Source organism: Polyodon spathula, chromosome 4, assembly GCF_017654505.1.
Source record: "Polyodon spathula isolate WHYD16114869_AA chromosome 4, ASM1765450v1, whole genome shotgun sequence".
NCBI lineage: Eukaryota > Metazoa > Chordata > Actinopteri > Acipenseriformes > Polyodontidae > Polyodon > Polyodon spathula.
In genome coordinates, this window is record NC_054537.1 from 6,270,580 (window position 1) to 6,294,458 (window position 23,879).

A 23,879-nucleotide genomic window follows, 5' to 3' on the forward strand; every position below is an offset into this window, starting at 1 on the left:
TTTGCCGTTCTGAAATTCAATGAGCTTTGAAAATGTGACTTATTTGTTGTTTGACTGACAAATAGAGGCAATTTAATGCAATTTCATACTGCTGTTTGAGTACAGCAATATTCGATGGGGGGGAAACATAACCATACCAAACACCAATAAGCTATACCATCTTGCCAGCCACAATTATGTCAAAGTACATTCTAGAATAATAATTTTTACCCCAACAAATGAACTTCTAAACAGGGATTCAGATTGTTTTGAACAGCAATCTTTTTTTTCTCTCATTCCTTTTCTTAGTCCTATGAAACCAATATTTTAAACCTCAAATAAATCCTCTAATAATGAAAAATGGTCTAACTTTCTTGATCCCTAACTGTAACCCCTTTTTCATCTCAACATTTCACATCAAAAGAAAACACAGAATTACAAATTATAGCCTGCTTTGTAGAGATGACAGAGCTGTTAATTCCAGTTTGATTTATTGGTGTAATTAAAAGTTGACTTAATGGTGTTTCCTTTGGCAATGCCCAAAGCCATTGATATATGGGGAAGGGGTTTACAGTGCAGCATTTATTGAATATAGAGTATGAGGACCCAACAAGGCAGCAATGTCTTTTTTTCTTTGAAAAGCAGATCATTGACTCAGGAAGGAGGGGCAGAAATCCACAGAGCACCAGCATGCTCTTTAAAAGTATTGTTTATAACCAGCTGGTGGAAAATGTATAACGTGGACAAGCGGCTTTAAATCATGTTGTAAAAGAAAGACTTAAATTAAGTGTTTGATGGGTTTGCTCTGCCTTTATTCTCACTCCCTTTTAATCCAGTGCAGAAAGCAAGCAGACAGGATTCATTAAGTATTAATTGAAGTCCAAAGGAGTCAGGGGCTTCCGCTCCATTTAACCTAGACGGCGCTGCAGACCGACGTACACATAAAAATAAGACGTCATCATAATTTATGAACAAGATGAGGCTTTCTGCAGCTCTCCCTTATGTATACTTTTAGACTGAATGGTGCCACAAAAAACATTGTCTTTTAATGCTAGAGCTTAATATTAGATGACACATACTGCAGTTCCTGCTTTTTATAAATGGTGAGACACACCACAGAGGGTGAAAACTGCTTCTCAGGTTGTGATTCCCAATTGTATACATTTACTGACCATGCTTTCATTCAGCCTGCCCTATATACTACCCATCTTAGTCAAAACGGGTGTTTCAAATGTCTTTTCATTCTACCTATCGCAGCATTCTCAGTTAATCCCAAAGAGAACATCTAATTTAGAACTGAAGCGTAAGAGAGAGAGCTTGTCCCAACTGAAATAGAACAGTTCTTCACACATTTTTGCTGCCTAATGTTCCCACTTGTTCAGTAATTTGTGCTGGTCAGCTGACCGTCTCCACAAAGAAAGCAATTCTATAATGTGTGCCACTTTTACAGCAGACCAGTTGTTTTGTTTTCGTGTGTTTATATTGGTGTGAAAACCTAATGCAGAAGAATGGTGGCAGTGCTGCTGGAAGGAAAGTGGTGTGCTGCCTGACAGTCTGAAAGGTAACGTCTCCTTATTGTTGTTTCTTTATTTCTGCCAGGAGTACTTTCCGATTGCCACTGGGAGCATTCCCTTTTTTTTTTTTTTTTAACCCTGCAATCAGGCAAAACACTTGAGAGGTGGCGTACCAAATTCACCATTATGTTGGAGTGCACATTTTAAAAGCATGATCATCCATTCCAAGGTCGACTGTGCCCCTTGCATTCTGCGCTTCAATCAGTGCAGTATTTTCTAGTTTAGTGGATAGTTGGGCATCAGATACACATGGAAATAAATACGTTGCATAGTCTTATATTTGTGCCAGCATTGTAATGAGTGTCAGTTCAGTGTTTGGTTTGTGGGATTTCATATTGACTGATATTGCATAGTGACTGGGCAAAGGCTTTAAAAGTTGTCTGTTTTAAAAATAGATTTTTGTATCAACAGGATTTAAGATTAACTTTTTATTCACAGGATTTTACTGGTTATTTACAGAATGTCAGCGATAGACAAAGAAACCCTTAAACAAACTGATATTTAATACAGGTTTGTTTGTGTGTGTTACATCAACAGCAGAAACACACTTTAACAGGAAAGGAAATACTTAGTATTTTCTTGTACACTGGAATAGTGAATTTACAGTAAGGGGATAATTCGCATTAACGGGTCACGAGGGTGAAGATCTTCTCCTCCATTTCTTGCACTGTCCTGTCAAACCCAGGCTCTCATTGGTCTTGTTCTGAAGTGACCCCCTCCCCCCCCCCAATTCTCATACCCTTCCCATCTCTTCTGATTAAATTACTGTTTATTGGCAGAGGTTTATATTTATAGGCTTCTTGGGACTGACTATTCTTCATAGTCCCAGTGCTAAGAGGATAGTCAGGCCCAGCCTCATCTAACCCTGCCTTGCCTTTGAATTTTACAGCCCAACACCTGCTCCTCATTGGAAACTAGCCTTGTCATTGGCAACTTATTGGCTCCAGCCCATTTCTGAAGGCCACACACAAGTAAACATCTGGAAAGTGGCTGAAGCATCTCCACACTGTGTATTTCCAGTCATAAAAGCAGTGAGATTCTGGGTGTAGGGGGCTTGTGATAGCTCTGATTATTGTATTATCTGCTGAGCTGCTTTTGTTATTTGTTGTTTTGTTATTTTAAACAGTGTTTTTGCTGTATGTTCATGTTCCACAAAAGCCCTCGAAAAACAAGGCCAATAACTTGAAATGAGTTTCTGAGGTTGTTCTGACAAGACACCCTATTGTTTTTTTTGACCCAGACTTGTTATTGAGCATGATTCAGAAGGTATAGACTTCTGCAATCACCCTCTGTGTTCAAAGAAATTGCTTTTCAGCCACTAAGGCAAGAAGATAAACAATGTTATAGGCTTCCAAGCAGCTGGTAAACAATGACCTTTTGAAGCAAGTATAGTCAGCTATTGACTGGGTATCACTACTTTTAAAAGAACAGAACAAGATAGGAGAGCTGTTAACTTTGTCCAGTATTAACTGTTTCATTGTATGGATTTCATTTAGAATAACTGCTTATTGTTTTTTGGTTTGAAAACTAAAAACGTGTTTTGTGTTTTTTTGTAATTAAATTTGTATTGAAACATATGATACAAAATGAACAGAGGAACACTGATAAGATGACCCCTCCCTCCCCCTTACATGGGTTGTCAAGATATACATAAGCTATACATATAGATCAAGACAATAGTAAGTTCTTAATTACAGCTGCTGAGTCCCTCCACATCAGTATGGTAACAGCATTAGCTCTGTTCGCTGAAGACCTCTCCAGAAAAATAATGTCTAAAAACACTTGTAGCCAGTGTCGCATGGAGAGCTGATGAGGAGGGAGCCAACGCTGAACAATCATTTTCTCTGCAGCAGTCAAGCCAGCCAACCACAGTCTACATCCCTTCTCCGAAAGAGGACATTTAGAGACATAACCTTAAATTTAGAGACGAGGTCCTGTGGGAAGAACCTCCCGATAATGGCAGAAATGATGTCAGCTACCTGTCCCCAAATTTTCATCTGGGCAGTCCCACAGTATATGCATTAAAGTGCCTAGTACCCCTCGGTTGCACAAAGTGCAACGGGGATGAGGAACTAGACCCGCATAATGCCATTTGCAAAGGGTCGTATAAGTTCTGCAGCGTATTATACGCATACACAAATGTTGGGATGATGTCAATACCACCCCTAATGCTTCACTTTGCAATATCTTTTGGTTACACCACCAGCATGTTCAGGTATATGAATATGATACAGGGAAAGTTTTATATATAAATGTATATTTAATACTGGCAAATAATTCAAGGTCTGATTTTTTAATAAGCAGGTTTGTAAGTTCCAGGTTGATGGTAATTAGTTCCACCGCTATCATTTTAATAGATCATATGTTTCATATTATGCACATGTATGTGTTTATACATATGCAGTGGGTCACAAAATGCCTACAACATAGAGCTTGTAAGTCATTTTAGTGATAAAAAGTATTTTTAGTTTACAGAGCTAATTAGGAAGTGTCCCTTGACTTTGTACTGATACTGATGTACTGATTCACTGTACTGATGTGCACATTCTCTTGAAGTGTGTGCATTGGTCCTCTGCAGAACAAAAATGTCTTCCCAGTAGCCTCACCATTATTGGGACCTTTTAAAAGCAGTTGGAGCATTTTCAGTATTGGTCCTAATGGAAGCTGTTTGTACAGTGGTTTCCTGCAAAGCATTTCAATGCAGTAATGCCTCTTAAGTTGTTGATGTCCTGTCCCGTCCCTGTTCGAGACATTTGCAAACAGGCTTGCGGTAGGGCACGTCAGCACCAGACAAGTGTGTCGTCACCCATTCCAGGAGCTAATCTCTAAGTTAATTTCTCGCAGATGTTTTTTTAGTTGGCTCCTGATTTTCTTTTTAATCCCCTCCCTTAACCTCTTGTGTACAAACCTCTCGCTTCAGGACATTGATATCACTAATCTAGGGGTGGGTTATTTACAGTGCCATTGTTTTAATCCTGATGATAGAACTACAAGCAAGAACACACAAAGAGGATTTACTTGAATTTAACACAAGGGTTGTTTTATTACCTGGATGCAGATGCCTTTTTAAAAAAAAATTTAATGAGAATGTCTGTCCATGCTAGCTTTACAATTAATATTTTAAAACATTACCAAGTAATCTGGGGGTAAGTCATTGTATTACTAAACCCTTACCTTTACTGGAATTATTAGGAGGCTTAGAAGACGTGGGCATGATAGTTACTTTAAATTATTGTATTGTATATCATTCACCCACAAAGTGGTGAAATGATTATCAGATTATTAAACATCCCCATGAGGTGAGCTTATGACCTGGCAAATAAGCCACTGCTTCTACATTGAGCAACAATTTCAGCGAGCAACTTCATATTTTCACTGTTATTGCAACTCCTTGGACATTTGAACTAACGGCACACTTCATCAAATATGGCTGCCTTATTGAGGTTATGTAACTTTTAAAAACAAAATGCATCTGTATAGAGACATTTTGAGTTAGTGTCTCAATATGTGGTACATTACTGTATTCTGTGATTTTCTTTAAGTTTTGTTACTGGTATCTGGTATAAAATGAACCCTGTGTTAATGTCAGTCCTCAATGGTACAGCCCACATGCTTTCTTAGTGTCTTTATACTTGGTATGGAGCTGTGTTTTATGATTCTCTCAATGAAGTTACATTACTGATGGTGTCTGGTGAACTAACCGTTTTCAATGCAACATTGTTATACCTTTGGCATATCTTTTTCACTCATTTCTAGTTATAAACGTGTTTGGCTGAAAAGACACCAGTACAATATTTGCCTAGATCACCACACCTGTAAATTAAGCCTTCAGAGCAAAAAAGTAAGCTCCATATAAAAAGTATCTCAGTACTGTTACTGTTAGGAGACAGACAAAAGTGGACAGCGATTTGAATAAAAGAAATAAAACGCCTCAAAAAATAACTCTGGCTTTACCAAGTGTGAACTAATGTGAATGTCTTGCAGATGATCTTGTAGCAGCCTGCTCTGTAGATTTAAGAGTAAATATAGTTGAATACATTCACACTGTCGGTGTATCATTACCTTCACAATCCGATTGCAAATAGGTTCAGCACCTAACCTCTGCTCGGAATGGGGTTGGAAAGGCAATCAAAATGTGCCTTACATGGAAGAACAAACGGTAAGTGCCATTGCAGAGACACATTCAGAGTATTATTAGTGATATTCTCATTGTATTGAAATAAACAGTCAAATACGACATTGGATTAACACCTTGAGTGTAACAGCAACCCAAACAGAACCACAGCCTCCGCAGTGGTTGTTGCTTTAAATGCTGATCTGCAATTTACAGGCAATACTTAAATGACTTGTTATTTAAAGAGATTGCTTATCATAATCACAGGTTTGTTACAAGCAGGCTGTGGAAAGGTGATAAAAGAAGATGCTGATTAACCAAGTAAAGTTTATTGATCATCATTGACTGCGCACTCAACCTCTCCTAATGAAATGGATGCAAATGAGGTTCCTGCAGCAATATGTTAAATGGAAGGAAACTGTACAGCCTTCAAATTTTCCCAGTTGGCCATAAAATATTTACTGAGTTAAAAAAATAAAATAAAATAACAACATAATTACTTTCAGGGATGTAGTGTACAGTACAATACTTAATCTATACAGAGGAAGTTGGTAGTCAATGAGGTGCAAATGCAGGAGGAGAGGATCAGGTGTGTAAAGGCCGTTTCCCAGACCAAGCAGGGAGAATGGATGAGATGGGAGTGTGTGGAACAACGCAAGATCGGCTGGCAAGACCTATGGACAATGGAACAGAGCAGGATCAGTTTCCTCATCAGATCAACATATGATGTTCTCCCATCACCACAGAACCTAAACCTCTGGGTGGGTGAGGATCCCTCATGTCCTTTGTGTTCATCTTCTGCAACATTAAGGCACATTTTGACAGGATGTAAGGTGTGTTTTAGCCAAGGATGGTTTACTTGGTGACTTGACCAGGTGCTACGATGTTTGGCCTTAGCAATGGAAGACAAACGTAACATAACTAATAAGTTGCCACCAGTTCCATCAAAGCATTACACACAAAAGGCAATATTTGTCCGTCCAAAGGTGTTAAAACCAAGCCTCACCCAGGACAACTGGAAGCTGCTAGACACTGGAAAATGCTGTCAAATGTTGGTCAATGGCTTATTTTTCCACCTGAGATTGCCACCACTAACCTTCGACCAGACATTGTCTTGTGGTCTGAATCAGCATGCCTTGTTGATCTGGTAGAGATAAAAGTGCCATGGGAAGATGCTGTGGATGAGGCGTATGAGAGGAAGAAACTTTGGTATGCTCAACTAGCTGCTGAAGCGGAACAGTGAGTATGGAAAGTCTGGGTTTATCCAGTGGAGGTGGGTTGTCAAGGATTTGTGGCACACTCTACAACCCAGTTTCTCAGAGACGTCGGGTTCAGTAGCCAAGAGTTGCGTCGTACAGTGAAGAAGCAGTAGAAAGGGGCAGCAACTGGCTGTGGTTGAGACTGAAAGATTCTGGCTGGGGATCTCAGGCACAATAGAAAGAAAGCAACGCTGATGTATGGGTATGCTGGGCTGAGTTGAGTGGGAGATGGCGGGGGGTGATGCTGGGACACCAGAATCACTCTTGATCCCTCTTGAGGTGTCGTGGGCTAGTCGACGAAACACCGAGGATGGAAGGTGCCCAGTTGAAGACCCCAGAGATGTACCCTACTTAGCTCAATCCAAACGGTTGTCATGCTGATACACTGGGGAGACCGCACTGTGGTTGATCCCTGGAGCCTTTGTGTGTGTTGATGCGCTGGGGAGGCAAAATAAGCTGATCCCTGGATCCAGCATTACAGTTCAACCATCAACACCAGGCAGAAGGATATCTACACCATCAGATGGAAAGAAACGCAAATGGATGGAGATGCAGATGAATCGCATTAGTTTACTGTAAAGTTACATCTTAGTTGGTGCTTATCTTGGCGAGAGCCGAGTTCAGATTAGCATAAAGTTTTAACATCTACTCTCTTGTAATGGAAATCATACAGTTAAACACGCTGCTGCTGTATAGAGTTGGCATACTTGTGTTGGTGTGTGGTTGTATTGATTTTTCCATTGATTTATTTGTATAGAATAGATTTTAATAGTTCATTGACGAAGATTTGTACATAATGCGACCAACCCTCGGATCGAGGAAGGTTGAAGATAAGACAAGACAAGTTAAATATCAGGTTATACAGCTGCTAAATTCCAAGGTAAAAAAAAAAAAGTTAAAAGCTAGTGAGGTTCTTCATTCGTTTCATATTTGGGTATCCACATGCCAAAAGAAATCAACAGTTGATCTCAGAGCTGTGACACATTCGAGTGACTTTGGCTGTGTTTTTTTTTTCATTAAGACAAATGCATAATTGTCTATTTCTAATCCAATGATGATACAATTATAATAGAACACTAGTCTGTCACTACTAGGGCATTTTGTTCTGTTTGTTTTTGGACTGACGTAGGTTCCTCTTAACTCATTCACATCAACGCCGTGGTCTGACTGCCTGTTTATGAATGATAACCCTTGGAACTGACACCATACATTGTTGTGTATTTAAAAAAAAAACAGCCACATGTCCTAATTCCCCTATTCTCTTCAGTAACAGGCTGACTCCTAGTAACCACGACCGGATACAGAGGCTGAGACAGGAGTTCCAGCAGGCCCAGCAGGAGGACGACGGGGGCAGTCGCAGGCGCACCTACAGCTTCGAGCAGCCTTGGGTGAGTGTTTAGATCACATCCAGATGTGGAGGCAGCAGGTCGCACGACTTTCATTAACTCCCCAGCAGCTGCTGACCTTTGACCGGCATGCAACACGGCGACATGGAGCACCATGTGCTCTTAACAGTTTAACCTCTAACATCTCCATCTGTGGTCCACCGCTCCCTCTTTTCATCACGTGTTGTAGCTGTCCGTCACTGGACTGGCACGGAAAGGATCTATCACACTTCCACTGGCACTTCCATCACTTCTGGATGAACTCATTCATCTGCATGAACTCATTCTTCTGCATTTGATACAGATCGAGGACTTCATTGGGAAGATGTTGTCCTGCATTCCTAACACTTTTAACCACGGTGCTTAAAACCACAATCCTCAGCACTGACAATCAAGCAATTGAGAGGGGACACAAAAGCAAAGGACTACTGTGTCGTACTAGACAAAGTGCCTGTTATTGCTGGAGGATTGTTCTGATGTCTTTTTGATTTGCAGTATGTTTAAAGCCTTCTAACACTTTCTAACTAACACGCCTGCATTGAATAGTCATGTTTTACAGCAGGGTAACACTGGGTTTAAGTAATGTAAAAATATTGTCTGGTGTGGTTTCTTGGTGAAATGAATGGATAAACAAAAAAAAGAACAGGGCACTTCAACTATTCTCGGATATATGGAAAACCTGTCCTGTCTGTTCTTTTGTACGGTGCACAGTGTGTACGGGATTTTATTGTTCTTTGGGAGAACTTTTTTCCTCTCACCACCTTTTATTGTTTCCAAGTTATTTGTTTCTCTGACTTGCTCATTTTTTTTTTTGTATTAAAATCATAACCATGATTTGTGTAAAATAAGTGTATTCCTCACAACATCACATATTAATAACTGTGCAAGACTTTTTCTTTTTTAAAAGACCAAAACAAATAAGAATGTTGGTTACATTTCTTATCACTGACCATTCCTTTTCTATGGAAAAAACATACCACTGTATTTATCATTGCCCTTTATTTACTGGCCCTCCACATCTGGGTAGAGTAGCTTTTGTCTGTTTGACACTTTGTGAGAAATCCATTAACTCTGAATTCTGGGAACAAAACTACTAAAGGTTAAAGTTCAAACCGTTGTGTATCTTTGCTTCATAACAGCTCGAGCCAGTCAGCTAAGCCTGTCTTATAGTTTCCTGTAACAACTGGAAGGGAATTTTAAGGATGACAGGCTAATTACCTAACAGAATAGAACCATTTCCAAATTACAGGTCGAAACACTGACCTTTTTCTCCAAAACGATTTGTGAATCATAGCAACGTCTTGGAGCTAACTGATAATATCTCGCTCAGGTCTGACTGTAATTACTTCAGTTTAAGGGAAATGGAAGAGTTGTAATTGGCTTTGTGAAATATAATTAATAGAATGTTCACAAAGCTACTTAAGGAAAAACATGGCTGTGTGAAATTAGAATTACAAGCGGACGACTTCCAGCTAGGTAGATAAGCTGCTTTCTCAGATGAAGCTGACTTTGATTTTAAGAGTTTTAGTTTCTGTGTTACAAAAGCCACTTGTTAAGATACAGTAACACTATCTAAGGCTTTATCATGAACTTTTATCTCCTCCCTGATAAGAAGGTATACCCAATCAAACTTATGTGCTGCCATTTTACAAGAACCAGGCTCTTAGTTAACGAAGAAGAAGTGATAGATACAAACAGAGAGAAATTTGAAAGAACTGTAGTGTACAAAAATGCAAAACAATTATGTTGGGTTTTTGTTTTGTTTTTTTAAATGTACGTGAAAGGTTTAAATGGTTAACAGATCATGTATTTCAGGACATTTCAGACAAAAGCTCTTCTTGCGTACACCCAAAATACACTTGTTTTACGTATAGGATTGTAGTGTTCTGCATCTATCACATTTGGACAAATTGTCAGTAATGCTTTAGTTTGCTTTGGAAAATAATACATATTATGATATGCTTGAGGCTTCAGAAATATATTATAAAGTAAAATGGGGTGAAGGCTTTCTACACCTGCACAAGTGTTACAGCTTCCATTTCCTTCAGACCGTGTCCATGGAAATGGCTGATGGCTACCATGGCAATTATTTATTGAAAGTACTTTTTGTATAAACCTCCCAATTTAAAAATGTAATTCTGTGTTTGCTTCTATAATGGTTTTTTTGTTTTATTTTGTGCTATTTAATATTTGCAAAAAACACAGGGCTCTAGATATACCTATATTTAGTTCAAAATGCCATTGTGCCAATGTTAACAAACTGGGCTTATTTTCTGATAAAACACAAACTGCACATATATATCAAATACACTTATAAATAGAAAAGATTGAACAATCCAGTAATATATTTTATGCTACAAACAATTTGTTTAAAAGGCATCTAAGCACCAATTATTTATTTATTTATTTATTTTTACAGAAGGAAGTCCTCTTGTGTGTATCAGTACTGTACTTTTTTTGCAGAATGTAGGGAAATAAAAAGGGTTGTCAAGGTAACCAGTGTTTTAAAGAAGTAAAAGATCCAGAAAAACATGTTGAAATAACTAGAATCATTGAAAACAACACACTAAGCAATAGACATCTCTCAAGGGATAAGGCAGGGAGGCAAAAAAATGACATTAGCTCAATTAGTTCTCCTGCTGTCTTCATAAGAGATCTTTGAAGCAATTTCCAGAGTCAAATATGCTTGAAAAATATTGACATAATATGCAAACAGTTGTGCTAGCAGTTAGTTATATTAAGTAACCACCGACCTATTTGATGGGAAATGAAGCTGTGGAAAGTTGTCTTTTGTTTGGCAATCTCTGCAGTGACTTGCGGACTGCAACTGCTCTCCTTAGCAAATGTAAACAGCGCCCTGGAATTAAAGATAACCATCTCGGCTCGTTCATTTAAGCTGTCCTTACTGTTTAAAAAAAAAAACACGTTTCATGTTATTTTAACTTCTGAATATGTGGTTTGTTTGCTCTCTGCCGTGGCTAAAATAAACCAAATCAATAATGCTGGGTACGTGCCGTGAGAGGTAGGCTATGTACAAAGAAACTAACTGCGACATTGGGTCAAATACCCCTGGAGTGAAAAGTGAATAGGTTGTCCAAGAAAGCTTTCACCAGGTTAATTATTGCCGTAGCACTGCTTCCAGATTCTGCATCACACAGCAGGGAAGAGGAATGTGATTAAACCCTAACCATCAATTGCAACGCAGGCCTAACGTATAGGGTGAATATGTACTCCTGAGGACTCTCTACATTAGCTTTCCATTGATTTAAAGCTGATGCTTCTTTCTGCGCTTAAGTCTTTACTGCCTTTTGAAACGCTCTACAACATCAATAGCTTCCCTATTTGGGAGAAAAATAGAGTATCTTAAACTTGCATAATGACAGAGCTATCGAAAGACAATAATACTTGCTGTGTGGACAATATGTAAGGCCTCATCCTCAATGAAGAGTCAGTGAGGAGGATTTGGAAATGTGTACAATTAGTTTCTCCATTTTTTCACAGTTTTAACCTCAATAAATATATCAAACTATCTTCAACGTAAGAACTGATGCTTTTTTTTTTTTTTTAAAGTTATGTTCAGTTTTTATTTTCTCCCTTAAACCCCATTAACAGTCTGCAATATGGATTTACAGTACACATATTAACCCTGCAGCCAATATACTTGCCATTGAGATAGTAGTCATGAAATAGGTATGGGCACATATCTAGGACAGTAAAGGTTTAAAGCAGTAAGAGAGTCTTTAATTCAGTGCCAACAATGTTAAAACACAGGAAATACTTTAACGTATGATAGCAGGCAGTGAATTACAATTCTTATTTCATATCATGAGGGAAGAACGCCTTCATTATCACAATGAGTGACACTTGCGAATTGTTCACTGAGTAGTCTGAAGTATAGTGAAAGTTATTGACTTGTTTGTTGACATGGTTCAGTCAGATTAGGTTGGCCTTGCTTTGTTAAAGGAGTTATCTCAGCTTCACTCTGCTTGAAAATGCCTTTGTGTCGTTAATGTCAGAATTTAATGCAGACAACATCCGCCATTTATTGTTGACAATTGTTCCAGTAAAGTTTAAACATTTAGGACACACTGCCAAAGTTCAGACAGCAGTAATTTTAGAACAAGCGAAATCAAACGATGCATGTGCTTGTAAAGTACATGGTATGACCAATTACAAAAAAATATTTCTGCTTCTGCTGGCAAGCTGAAAAAACGTATAGCAGCTTACATACTGTGTCAAGTAACTAAAGATTTATTTAACCATGAACAGAAATGCTAAAAGGTAGTGGTACTCATTCCCTTTGAAAACTGGATTCAAAAGCCTGGCTGGAGAGAGTACAGCAAATCTGTAAAAATGAAAAGAAAAATCATACACTTGCCATGGCAACCTGTGCTTTTTAAATATCAGGAGTAAAATATTCAAGGACACATTTGCACCTACTGAATTGAAGTACCATGTACAATTTTAGACATATAACAGATTTCATTTTGCAATTTCATGTTTTTATATGTAATATGGTGAAGGTCACACAACTGTATCAAGCACCAATCAACATCGAAGCCACTTGGTAGAAAATCTCTTTGTGATGACAATCTTCTGTTGAGAATAGATCTGCTTTTCAGCCATTGTTATGATTTCTGAATGAATCCTGACTTGTTTCAGAAACCTAAGCTGTTGTATGTTATTTAAGGACGTTCTGCCTGTTTGATTTTTGAAATGCACAAGTTTGTGGCCCCAGGGTCTGAAGGGGATATTTTTATATAGCCTGATGTATATCAGTAGAAATAAAGAAATTCATGAAACTGGAACAGGGTGTGTGGTATTAACATGATCACTGTACTACTTGACACAAACCTGGTATCTGTACAGAAAACAAAAGACTGCTGCAGGGTTAAACAACCTGTTTTTATACAGAAACAAAGCCCTTTATTAGAAGATAAGTGATGAGGGTATTATAGTTTCCATATCCGCACCTCCTCAGGTGGAATGGTCAGAAACTATGAAAACAGCCTGTTATTTGAACGATCCGATTCTAGAATTGATAGACACAGATAATAACCATGTATGGAGAGATTGGAATAGGCAAGACTGACTTGCACTGCAGTACAGGAAATCACATGTTTAGTGTGTCAGACTGAATATGCATGCATGATAGCATAGAAAAGGCCATGTATCAAGGGATGTGTCCAGGAGAGTATTTAACATTTCTGCGGCTCTTTTTTAAGCAGACCACACTAGGAGCTAGCACCCAAGACATCAGTGAAACACACCAGCAGACAGCGAGCAGCGTTCTAATGAATAGGGCAGTTTTGTTGCTAATAAATTTGCTGACGTGTTTATGCATATTGGGTGTGGTCAGAGGAATGATTAACAGATCTCTTCTCTGTAACTACAGTTTCTCAGGCCTCTTGAAGGCATTTATTTAAACTGAAACACTGGGAATGTAACGTTGTCCAAGAAAATTCAAACCATATGCTCATTTGTTAAATGCTGGAAATTGTTCCGATCCCTATAGGGTAAAAGTTATTGCGTAAGACATGGGGAATAAGCTGCATATGCAAATATAGTCAAAGTCATTACTGGAGCCTTGACGCTGCTTTTGATATGTCGGGGAGAGCCGTTGTATTATCCCTATCAAGGCCACACTTCTTTGTGCTGCTGAAATTCAGAGCTGTGTCCATATGGACCCTTTGCATCTCCTGATAGCTGCAAATCATTTTGAGAATCACACCTTATTTTGTGCTTGGCTGTTTGTACAGATGCTGGGGTGCCTTTAATGTTCTTTTTGCACTTAAATGTTAATGGAATTAACTAAAAACACAGCCTGCATTGATCTTCCTTTTTTTTTTGGCGGTTTCTTGTGTTACAAATGCAAAGGCAGTGCGACATGCTTTGTTTATTTATTTATTTATTTATTTATTTTTACATGGGGACAAATGTAATGTTGTATGAAGTGTAATACCTCCAAAATAGTTTTTTTTTCCCCCCCGATTCCATTATCTTGACTGATTATTTCTCAGAGAATGAATCAGTCATTTGTCATTGGTTATGTGGTGTCAGTCATGGTGCATTAATAAAGTGGCAGCTGAACTGAATTAATCTCGTCAATTTGGAGCTAATCAAAGCTTTGCTTAAGTCATCAAAAGTACTTTATAATCAGTTGGAAATGATTATTTAAAAAAAAAAAAAATTGTGGTTTTCTATAGAAAATTAAGAAGTCAAACCAAGGCCATTTGTATTTTTAACTCCATGAATCACTGAAAACTTGTATAGAGCTAACCAGAACCAGTTTTTTTTTTTTTTTTTTTTTTTTTTTAATTTGAATGCACATAATTGTGTTCTGTTATTGTAGCTGTTCACATGCAAGATCTTGGCAAGGTTCACCAACTAATTATATACAGAAGAATTGTAGTTTCAATCAATTTCAGAACTTTTGTTTACATTCAAGATTATTGTTCTGAGCTTTTGATTTGATCTCCACTCCTCCAGAGTGCCCAGGACCCCCAAGGACAGTGCTGGTATCATGCACTACATACACATTATACATCTCTTACTCTGAGCCAGTCAGCTGTGCTCTGGTGGTATCCCAGGTGTTGTGAAGTGGGAACCGACAGATTGTAACAAAGAAATTTCCATAAAATAAATCCTAAATAATTGAACCTTTTTCTTTTAAGGTCATGACTGGTAGTTCTGCGCTCATCCAGTGGATCTATCTGTGTTTTAACACATATAAATACCTGGGAAAGGAACACAGAGCTGTGTGCTTCTGCTGCACGGTTTCCATGGCTACTACTGCTGTATGCCTGTCAATCATCATAGTCACTTGTACATCTCCATTGGTTTTAGTTTGAATAAACCAGAGGTGATTAAAATCAGCTTAGGCATGCTAGTGTTAAGAGCATGATTGAATAACAGTATGCCAGGTTTTCATGAAGTTACGGTACTGAAAACGAGACGATATTTTGAAGCTAGAGAGTATTAAAAGAAGTATCCAGGGGTGTAGTTCTGAGGGGTCAGCAGGGAGAGCACTGTTTCCATACTTCATGTGTAGAATATTTAACTGGTTTGCTCCTATTAATATATGGAGATAGATATACATGTGTATTTAACCCATACAAATAAGTAAAGAGTGCAATAGCCGTAAGAAACCCTTGAGAGATAAATAGTGAAAGTTTGAATACAGCATGCCTGGTCTAGAATAATGAGTAGGAGAGGTGAAGGGAACCTGTATCAACGCTGTGCTGAGGTCACAGCGTTTTACAATTAGATGCAATAATTGGAACAGCTCTTATTTTTAGACCCATATATCAGAAATCAAGTAAGCTAAAAATGTATTTAAAAGATAAAACTCAATAACAACAAACAAATAAAATGTACTTTTTTTTTTTTTTTTGCAGACTGATGCACTTTTATTTCAAAACGTCAGTCTCATTCGCTCTTAAGTGGTTGCAATAGGATAGTGGGTCAAGCTGATCCTGTACCAAACGAACCAATTATCCATTCACAGCTGCAATCGTGAGTTAGTTATGTAACTAGTTTAGAGTGACAACCTGCGGTTCTGTTGAGTGTATAAGGAAACTGGGACGGCAGGGGACGTGGTAAAGTTGGGATTGGTGTGTGTAGATAATAGTGACCCCTCACTTCTAAATGTAGCACTATACCCCTGTTTGCATCTGTTAATTGTAAAGGTTAATTACTGTACTGTTATGATTCACCTCCATCATCCATTTGAGATCATATCAAACACCATTATATGTCTTATTTGGCAGCAGCATTGTGAACATACTATCAAACATCCACATATGTGCGTTAACACCCACTCATTTAAAACACATGGCCTCCATGATGTCATGAAACACAGCGGAATTCAAAAGGTAAGTATAGGCTGCATTAAACTGCAGGGTTGTACTAAAAGTTTGGTGACACAAATATGCACTTTTTTTTTTTTTTACAGCCCAACACCAGTATGTGCACACAAAGAGGTCGTCATTCTGTGTCCATAGAGGTGCAGATGCAGAGACAGCGCCAGGAGGAACGCGAGAGCTTCCAGCAAGCCCAGCGCCAGTACAGCTCACTACCACGGTAAGGGGCTCCTAAGCAGGGCTTCTAGTCCGGGGACTTTTACTTCTGTTTCAGGGTCTTTGTTAGGTGGAGAACAATAGCCTTAAAACCATTAACAGTGTAGTAGATGTGGATACTGTTTTGTACAGATTTGGGTTGTTGCAATCTTCCACAGAATCATTTTTCCATTAATATATTCATATATAAATATATTACTGTCGTCATTGGACTGAATTTTTGGCTTTGGGTATTTTACTTGTATAGAATGAAAGTTTGATTTCAGTCATCAGTTTACGACAAAGAAGGCACATTGTGACATCCCAGCACAAAGATGTTAAGAACACAATCTGGAAGATATTTTTGTTGAATTATTTAGAAGTATGTATAAAAAGGATGATGCAATGTTGTTGTCATTGCTGTTAAACTTTGTTAATTACAATGTTTAGCATTTATTTGCTGTATACTTGCAGACCTTAATACATAGTGTCCAAAAAGTTATCTAGTTTCAAAGAGAAGTTAGTCGTTAACACAATGGCTGGAGTGATTCGGAAGTGTTTAGCTTCATGTTTAGTGCCATCATTGAGGTGAAAATTTCAAAACCTTTTTGTTTTCTATTAAAGTGCAGCCTAAATTCCATCTCCCTTTTGCTCAGATTTTTTGAGAAAGTAAAATAATGCATTAATAGAAACAAACTACTCAAGTGTGCTTGCATAGTTTACTAGTTTTGTAAATGGTGCAAATTACACGTTGTTGCAAATTTCGAGATGAATCTGTCCCTTAATGTTTGAGAAACAAAATCAAGGATAACAAGATGAAGGTGCATGTAGGTCTCATTAGCTATGTGGTGTATTAACATGGTTAAGCCTTTTGTTCTAATGATATCATTTGCTGTTGCATGTCAGCAGCTGTCATTCCAAAGGTCAAGCTTAAAAGTTGTGTGGGGAGGGAGGGAGGGGGGGGGGGTTAAAAGGTTGAGCTGAATAATTTTCAGGCTTCTCTGTTTCTGCTGGTCTTTGGTAAACTGAAACACAGCAGCAGCTTCAACAGAGAATGTGTGGAGGATGTGTGTGCCAGATTCCTGGGAACATCAAACAGGAACACACAATTTATCAGAGAACACAAGTTACCACTGTGGCTTGGACAAAGCACATTGGTGAGCTGAAATGAAAGGAAACAGCCTTTATTCTATAGTAGCACTACCCTGACAGGCATGTAAGGAGTTAAGCAACGGGGACTGGCATGTTTTATAAATGCTTACTTCACGCAAGTCTGAACTGAAATTAAGCACCATGCAGTATGCTGCTTGAACCTGCCTTTCACAAATATAAATGACCTATCAATTCAGAATACAACCTCAAGAGATAGCGCTGTGAAGGTTTAAGCCCAGGACACACATGAGCTGCGCGGAGGTGCTTGCTGGGAGCGAAGAGAGCGGCACGGCAATACCACTTTGCTTGGTGGACAAACATCAACGGTTTTGAAGCGGCGATAAAAAAAAAAAAGACAGCCCACCACTTAAACTGCTTGAACCCAGAGTGAATGACCATGTCCATTTCCAGAATTTTTCATCAGGATCTAATGTTTTGAGTTCCCATATCAGAATACCACGCAGAAATATTTGCCTTTTATTTACCTAAGGACATGTATGTAAAATATAATCTTTATTTTGGGATACAATGTGAAATCCTTTTTCTACAAAGAAACTATGATATATCCAGCACCATACTTAACAAGACTGGACTGTGGTACTGTATCTGTAGTTATACATTATATAGGAGCTGCTATTACAAAGGAAAAAGGGGATCACATTCTTCGTAATTGTATACACAATAATCACTCGGCTGGCAGCTGATTAATTACCTGACCTGTATATCTGATAAATGATACAGGATGTCAAGTAGTTGGATTCATGCGGGGGGCAGGCAGTTAGTATTTGTTTTGGATCTTCAATAGACCCATAACCAACGTCCTTGAAATTCTCATTTTTATAATCAAATTGCTCGGGATGCTGAGACTCTTCAGATCTCAGTAGCTCCTCCCTGTTGATGGATATTCGAGTTCATGCCGTATCCCACCCCATGGACCTGATTGGATAGACCCACATTTGCCGCTGCAGGAAAATGTTTGACTGAGCAAGATTTTGCCGTTCTAAAATTCTGCCGCTGCGACACTTTTCCGCAACGTCATTTTTTCATCAATGTGTGTTCAATCTAATTGAAATAAAAGGTTAGCAATTTCAATTAGAGGCTTTAGGCGGCTTCTAGCTGCTTGTGGTGCACTGTTAGCAAATGCTGCTTTCAGACGATGTTCCATTTTGTTGGCCTTTTTTGCTTACTGTAACATGCCCCGTAACTTAGTTTCTGGCTTCTCTGGTAAGGTGAGCTGTGCTTTAAAATTTAAAAAAAAAAAAAAAAAAAAAAAAGCAGTCTGCTGCCTGAAAACACTGTTTTTCAATAACCAGTGACATAACTAAATCCATTTTCTTTTTTCTGAACAGGCTTTAATATTTCTAATTGAATGCTTATAGCAGAACATAGATTCACTAACTTTACAGAAACAGATCTCAACACTACAGTTTTTCATTTTTCATTTTATGTAGCAGCTGTCAAGTTACATGTTAGAGGAAATGGTATCTGTTAGAGCAAAGGTAAAAACACATTGGAAATAGTCCATGCAATTAGAACCCAGTCCTTGTGCTGTTTTGGAAGCAGTTCAAATTTTAGAAGGAAATGCAGGATGGTAATGATGTTCTGGGGGAAAGAAAAACAAAATTAAAGCGTTTTTTTAATTCTGCCCAAGTTCCAACGTTTTTTTTTTTTTTCTGAAATCCGAGTGAGCTTTGATGACCTGCAGGTGGTCATGAACCATGTTTCTGTGCATATGTATGTTGAAACGTGAACAGTAGAGGAGGTTGGGGGTAGGCTTATATATTACCTTGCCTGGTAGGGAATGGAAGATGGATAAAGTACGGTACAATTATTAATGTAGGTTACAGTGAATCATGTTCACACAGATGACCAATTAAGTGAAACAGTCATTTATTTTGAGAAACTGCTTTTAATAGTGTAATATAAAAATATATATATATTTTTTTAAACAAGTAAGGAGCGTAATCAGTATAGTTATGGGCAACGAACACAGTGTTTGGTATTGTTAATTTCGGTTGTCCACGAAGCTGACTTGGGCCATAAATATACAGTGAAACAATGATCAATCCATCACACAGGAGCGGTTGCTCAGTAGAGGTCACTGCTTTAAAAGTGCCTTGAATAGACGCTCATCTGCTCTGGATTGTACTGCTTGGAAGGAGCAGAAGACCACTTAGACCAGGTAACGGTTAACACAGGGTTTATTGCACAATCTATAAATAAACTGGTATCCATGTTAAAAAAGCAATGGCTTTATAACTTGTTTGATCTTGGCTATTTCAACATTTGTTATTACTGATTTTTTTCAGCATCAGAAAAATTCACATATATTCTGTGTTATCGTCCCACTTTCATAATCTGTTCCGAGCTAATTTATAACTTTGGGATTTGAAACTAAAAAAAAATAATAAATTGTACTAGATCTGTTGAGAAACAGTCCAAATGGATTCACTTGATTGCAGTGGTCACAAACGGAGAGGGTATGAAAGAACTGGCATTTGAAATGCATCCACAGTATAAACAGATGTTACTGTCCTCATTGCACCAGGCAGAGGCACATTGGAAAGTAATCTTGTTTGCCTTTATCCAACCAATGGTATTTCCTAAAATGAAAATGCCCATTCTTAACAAGTTTCATGGAAAGATTTGATGGCTGTGGACCATTCTGCAGTAAAGGCACACCGCGTGCTGACAGTTTGGATGTTCGAGTTACACCCAACACAGACCTAAACATATATGCAACAATTCACATGTTTGAATGTGGGGCACTGTGGTCATGCTATGGCTGCCCTAATTAAAACAAGTCACATAAAAAAGAATGAAAAAAAAACATTCATGTTGATGCAGACCTTTGGATAAAACAAGAACTGTACTATGTGGTACTTTGCTGTGGGATAAGCCTATAAACACGACAGCAACAAAAAACTGAAATGGGCGTTTATAGTGAAAATGAACAATACAGTATGCCTAAAGCGTTTCATTATAAACGTGCATGGAAATATCACTCAAGCGCTGGTACAGAAAAGACCAGAAAATAATGCTGATCCATGTAATGTCCCTTAAAAGAGGGATAATAAGTATAAGGAGATGTACGATGTAGTAGTCGTGTTCATCCAGTAGCATGGCTTTCAGAAGACCTAAATCTGGTAAGCTGCTAACAGAGTGTTCTCTCTGACAGTCTTTTAACACCACTTTGGCTGTACAGTAAGCCATCTGGTCGGGGTCACTGTTCTTATCAGATTCTTTCCAACTCTTCCCTTTGACTCTGTGATGTGCAAAGCTGTTGACTAGGTTTTCAATCGCAATTTCATTTGACTTTCACTGACATTTCACCCTGGCTACCCAACCCAGCCCTGGTCCTCACTGAGCTCCTCTGTTAGAGCTCTTAACAATTAGTTTTTCTTAGGAATCCACAATCCTTATCGGGGTCTGCAAAGGGCAGCCACTTTATCCATGTCTAATTTGCTTTCACAGCTGGTTCAATAAATACAGTTTAAGAAAAAAAAAAAAAAACCTTAACATTATGATTTGTGTGTGTGTATTAGAATCTCTGAGATTTTTTTTTTGTTTGTTTATTGTTTTTTATAATGTAGAATAATATCTACCCAGGTGCATTGAAATTAATTGACATCATCTGGAAGAAGAGTTTTTAATAGTTCTTTTGGATATGATTACAGAAAAGCAGCCAGACTGGTATACTGTGGATCATAAAGGCTGGCTAATTTAAAATAATGATGACTACAACAAATGAATGGGTTATCTGGTGCTGTTTAAGTCCCATAATTATGTTTTGTGTAGATTTATAGTGAGTGATAACCATCTGTTTATATGGTATAATTTACAGTACTTTACCACTACAATTAATAACCCCTTTTCTTTATTTCTAGGCAAAGCCGAAAGAATCCAAGCTCAGTGTCCCAAGATTCTTGGGAAAAGGCCTACCCTCCCGGAGAAGGATTTCAGAGTTCCAAGGAGAACCCGCGCTACTCCAGTTACCAGGGCTCACGGAACGGCTACCTGGGGGCAACTGGCTTCAACGCCAGGGTGCTCCTCGAAACCCAGGAGCTTCTGCGGCAGGAGCAGAGGCGCAAGGAGCAGCAGGCGAAGGCGAAGCCACCCTCAGAGGGGTCAAAAAGCTATGACTCTTACTCCAACCTCAAGGATCCCAGCAGCACCCCAACCAAAGGCCCGTATAGACAGGATGTCCCGCCTTCTCCGTCTCAGGTAGCCAGGCTCAACAGGTTGCAGGCACCGGAACAGGGGCGGCCTTTTTACTCCTAAAGGAAGAGATGAAAAAAATCTGTGTATGCTGGCAATAAAAAAAAAAGAGTAAGATAAAAATAAAAACAAAGTGAATGAACTTTTCCTTTCTTGTCTCTCCCCCCTCCTCCATGTGAACAACTTACAAGAGACTGCCTGTGGAATATGCCTGTGATCCCATTTTAGTGCCTTTGAGTAATCTAGGAATAAAGACTCACTAGCCTTGATATATGGACCCTGTCTGCCTATTTTAGCTTCTTTTGTCAAGGGATTTCCTAGACAATAACGAGAGTGTCAAGGAATGCAAATCTAATAATGAAAAGTAAGGGAGGCCATACAGACCTAGCCCTAATCATTGATGTTATCTTTCTTATTAATGGTACTGTGTCTTGGACTTGCATATGTTTCCTCCAAGTTTTGCTGTTGCAGTTCCTCTATGTACTATATTTAAGAATCCAGATAATGCATTACCACCCTATACAGCAGCCAGAGAAATCTTGCCTTACAAATTGTCCTGAACCTACATTCTGAGCTTAAACTACAAAAATGGCCCATGGCTTGGACGATTCTCTCAATTTTGGCATGTGTTTAAAAAATTGGTGGGGATGCAGGTGCTTGTTTTGTGCGGCGTTTTCAGAAAACCTTGCAGAGGGCTAAGAAAAATAGGTGTTTTATATGCCTGGGCGTTCCCATGTACATGTTACAGACTCGCAAACAAACATTGCTGCCAGTCTCTGCTGAACTGTTTATTAAGTTACAAGAGAGAAAAAAGTATCAGCTGGTTAATCTGAAATCTTAGACTAACCCTCTTGTACAACCGTTGAGCGTTACAAAATGCTGCAGAGTGGCATTTGATTATTTGGGCTGAAATACAATCTGTGTAATCTGTATAAGTGTTTTTTTTGTTGTTTTTTTTTAACTGTCGTTATTTATAACAAGTGAAAAGAGTAAGAAAGATAATCATGTTTAACTGACATCGCTGTAACATAGATGTATCCTCTTTAGGAGAAAAAAAAAACAAAAACATGTATGTGTAATGAGTGTTCCCATGTCTATGAATTTTATGTTGGCAAAGAGATGAAACATTTGGACTTAACGGTGGCCGCAGGAAACGAGTCGGGCTGAACACATAAAAGGGAAGATTGATTGTTGTTTTGATGTCTTTTCAAGAAGTATTCCACTGTGTGTGCATTGAGGAGTTTGCATGGTGTTTGGTACTTCCGTATTCTTTGTCTTTCTATTGCAGCACCATGTGTGTGAAGAAAACCCTGTGCCCTTTGTTTCTGCATACTGCGCAAGGCAGGCATGGACAGGCAAAACTTGCATTTGCAAATAAGAATACATATGGAAGACAGCGAGTGGTTCACCTGTGATATTAATGTGCAGCTGGGGGACTGAGAGAATTCTGTCTCCTCAGCTGTTTCAGTGTTTTCTTTCATATTTCATGTGCTGAATGCAGGACTGGTTAAGTGCCTGAGAAACCAGATGTGAACACAACATACGTTTAAGTCCAAAATAATGATATCAGAATTATAATTATATTGTACTATTGTTTTTTTTTTGTCTGTTTGTTTTTTACAATATGTGAAACAAGTGGTGCATAAGTTACCAGTGTCTTTTTATTCCTGTTTGTCATTGCCTTTAGTAATTATGTACTACAATGTTTAAAATACAAACTAAACACCTATTACTAATGTAAGCACAGTGCAATTGGTTTATAAACTTTGACATAATGTATGAAGAGCAGTATGCAGCTGCTTTTCTGGTACAGATCAAATTTAAAATAAAAAAGGCTGTTTCATTTTGTTTGCTATAATCTCTGCTGTATATACTCTCTATTTTCTGCAATGAGCAATTGAGCTAGTCATTTCTGAAGCAGATTATAATTGTAATATACTTTTCCAAAAGGATCTGGGCTATATGGCATGGTATGTGAAGTCAGTATTAAAAATATGCCTTTGACAAGAGATTTATTTTCTTTCTTCAGGCTTTTAAACCCTATCATTTTCTTTGAATTGGCTTTCTCAAGATGAGTCCCATTCCTCATTACGTTTCCTTTTATAAGAACTAATTCTGCTGAAGTGAATCCCCAGAACAAT

General features: G+C 38.4%; 1 protein-coding gene across 12 annotated transcripts in view; it reads left to right on the forward strand.

The window, feature by feature from the left end:
- LOC121314090 (partitioning defective 3 homolog) overlaps positions 1–23,584 on the forward strand; it is a 377,684-nt gene extending 354,100 nt beyond the window's left edge. For 10 of the 12 annotated variants that reach the window (XM_041246939.1, XM_041246942.1, XM_041246943.1 and 7 more), the window contains 3 exons: positions 8,194–8,314; positions 16,266–16,393; positions 21,408–23,584. In XM_041246939.1, coding sequence (XP_041102873.1) covers positions 8,194–8,314; positions 16,266–16,393; positions 21,408–21,801 — 643 coding nt within the window. In that variant the 3' untranslated portion in view covers positions 21,802–23,584. The remainder of the gene's footprint in view (positions 1–8,193; positions 8,315–16,265; positions 16,394–21,407) is intronic. The other 2 variants (XM_041246940.1, XM_041246949.1) reach the window with 1 other exon arrangement.
- The last annotated feature ends 295 nt before the right edge of the window (positions 23,585–23,879 follow it).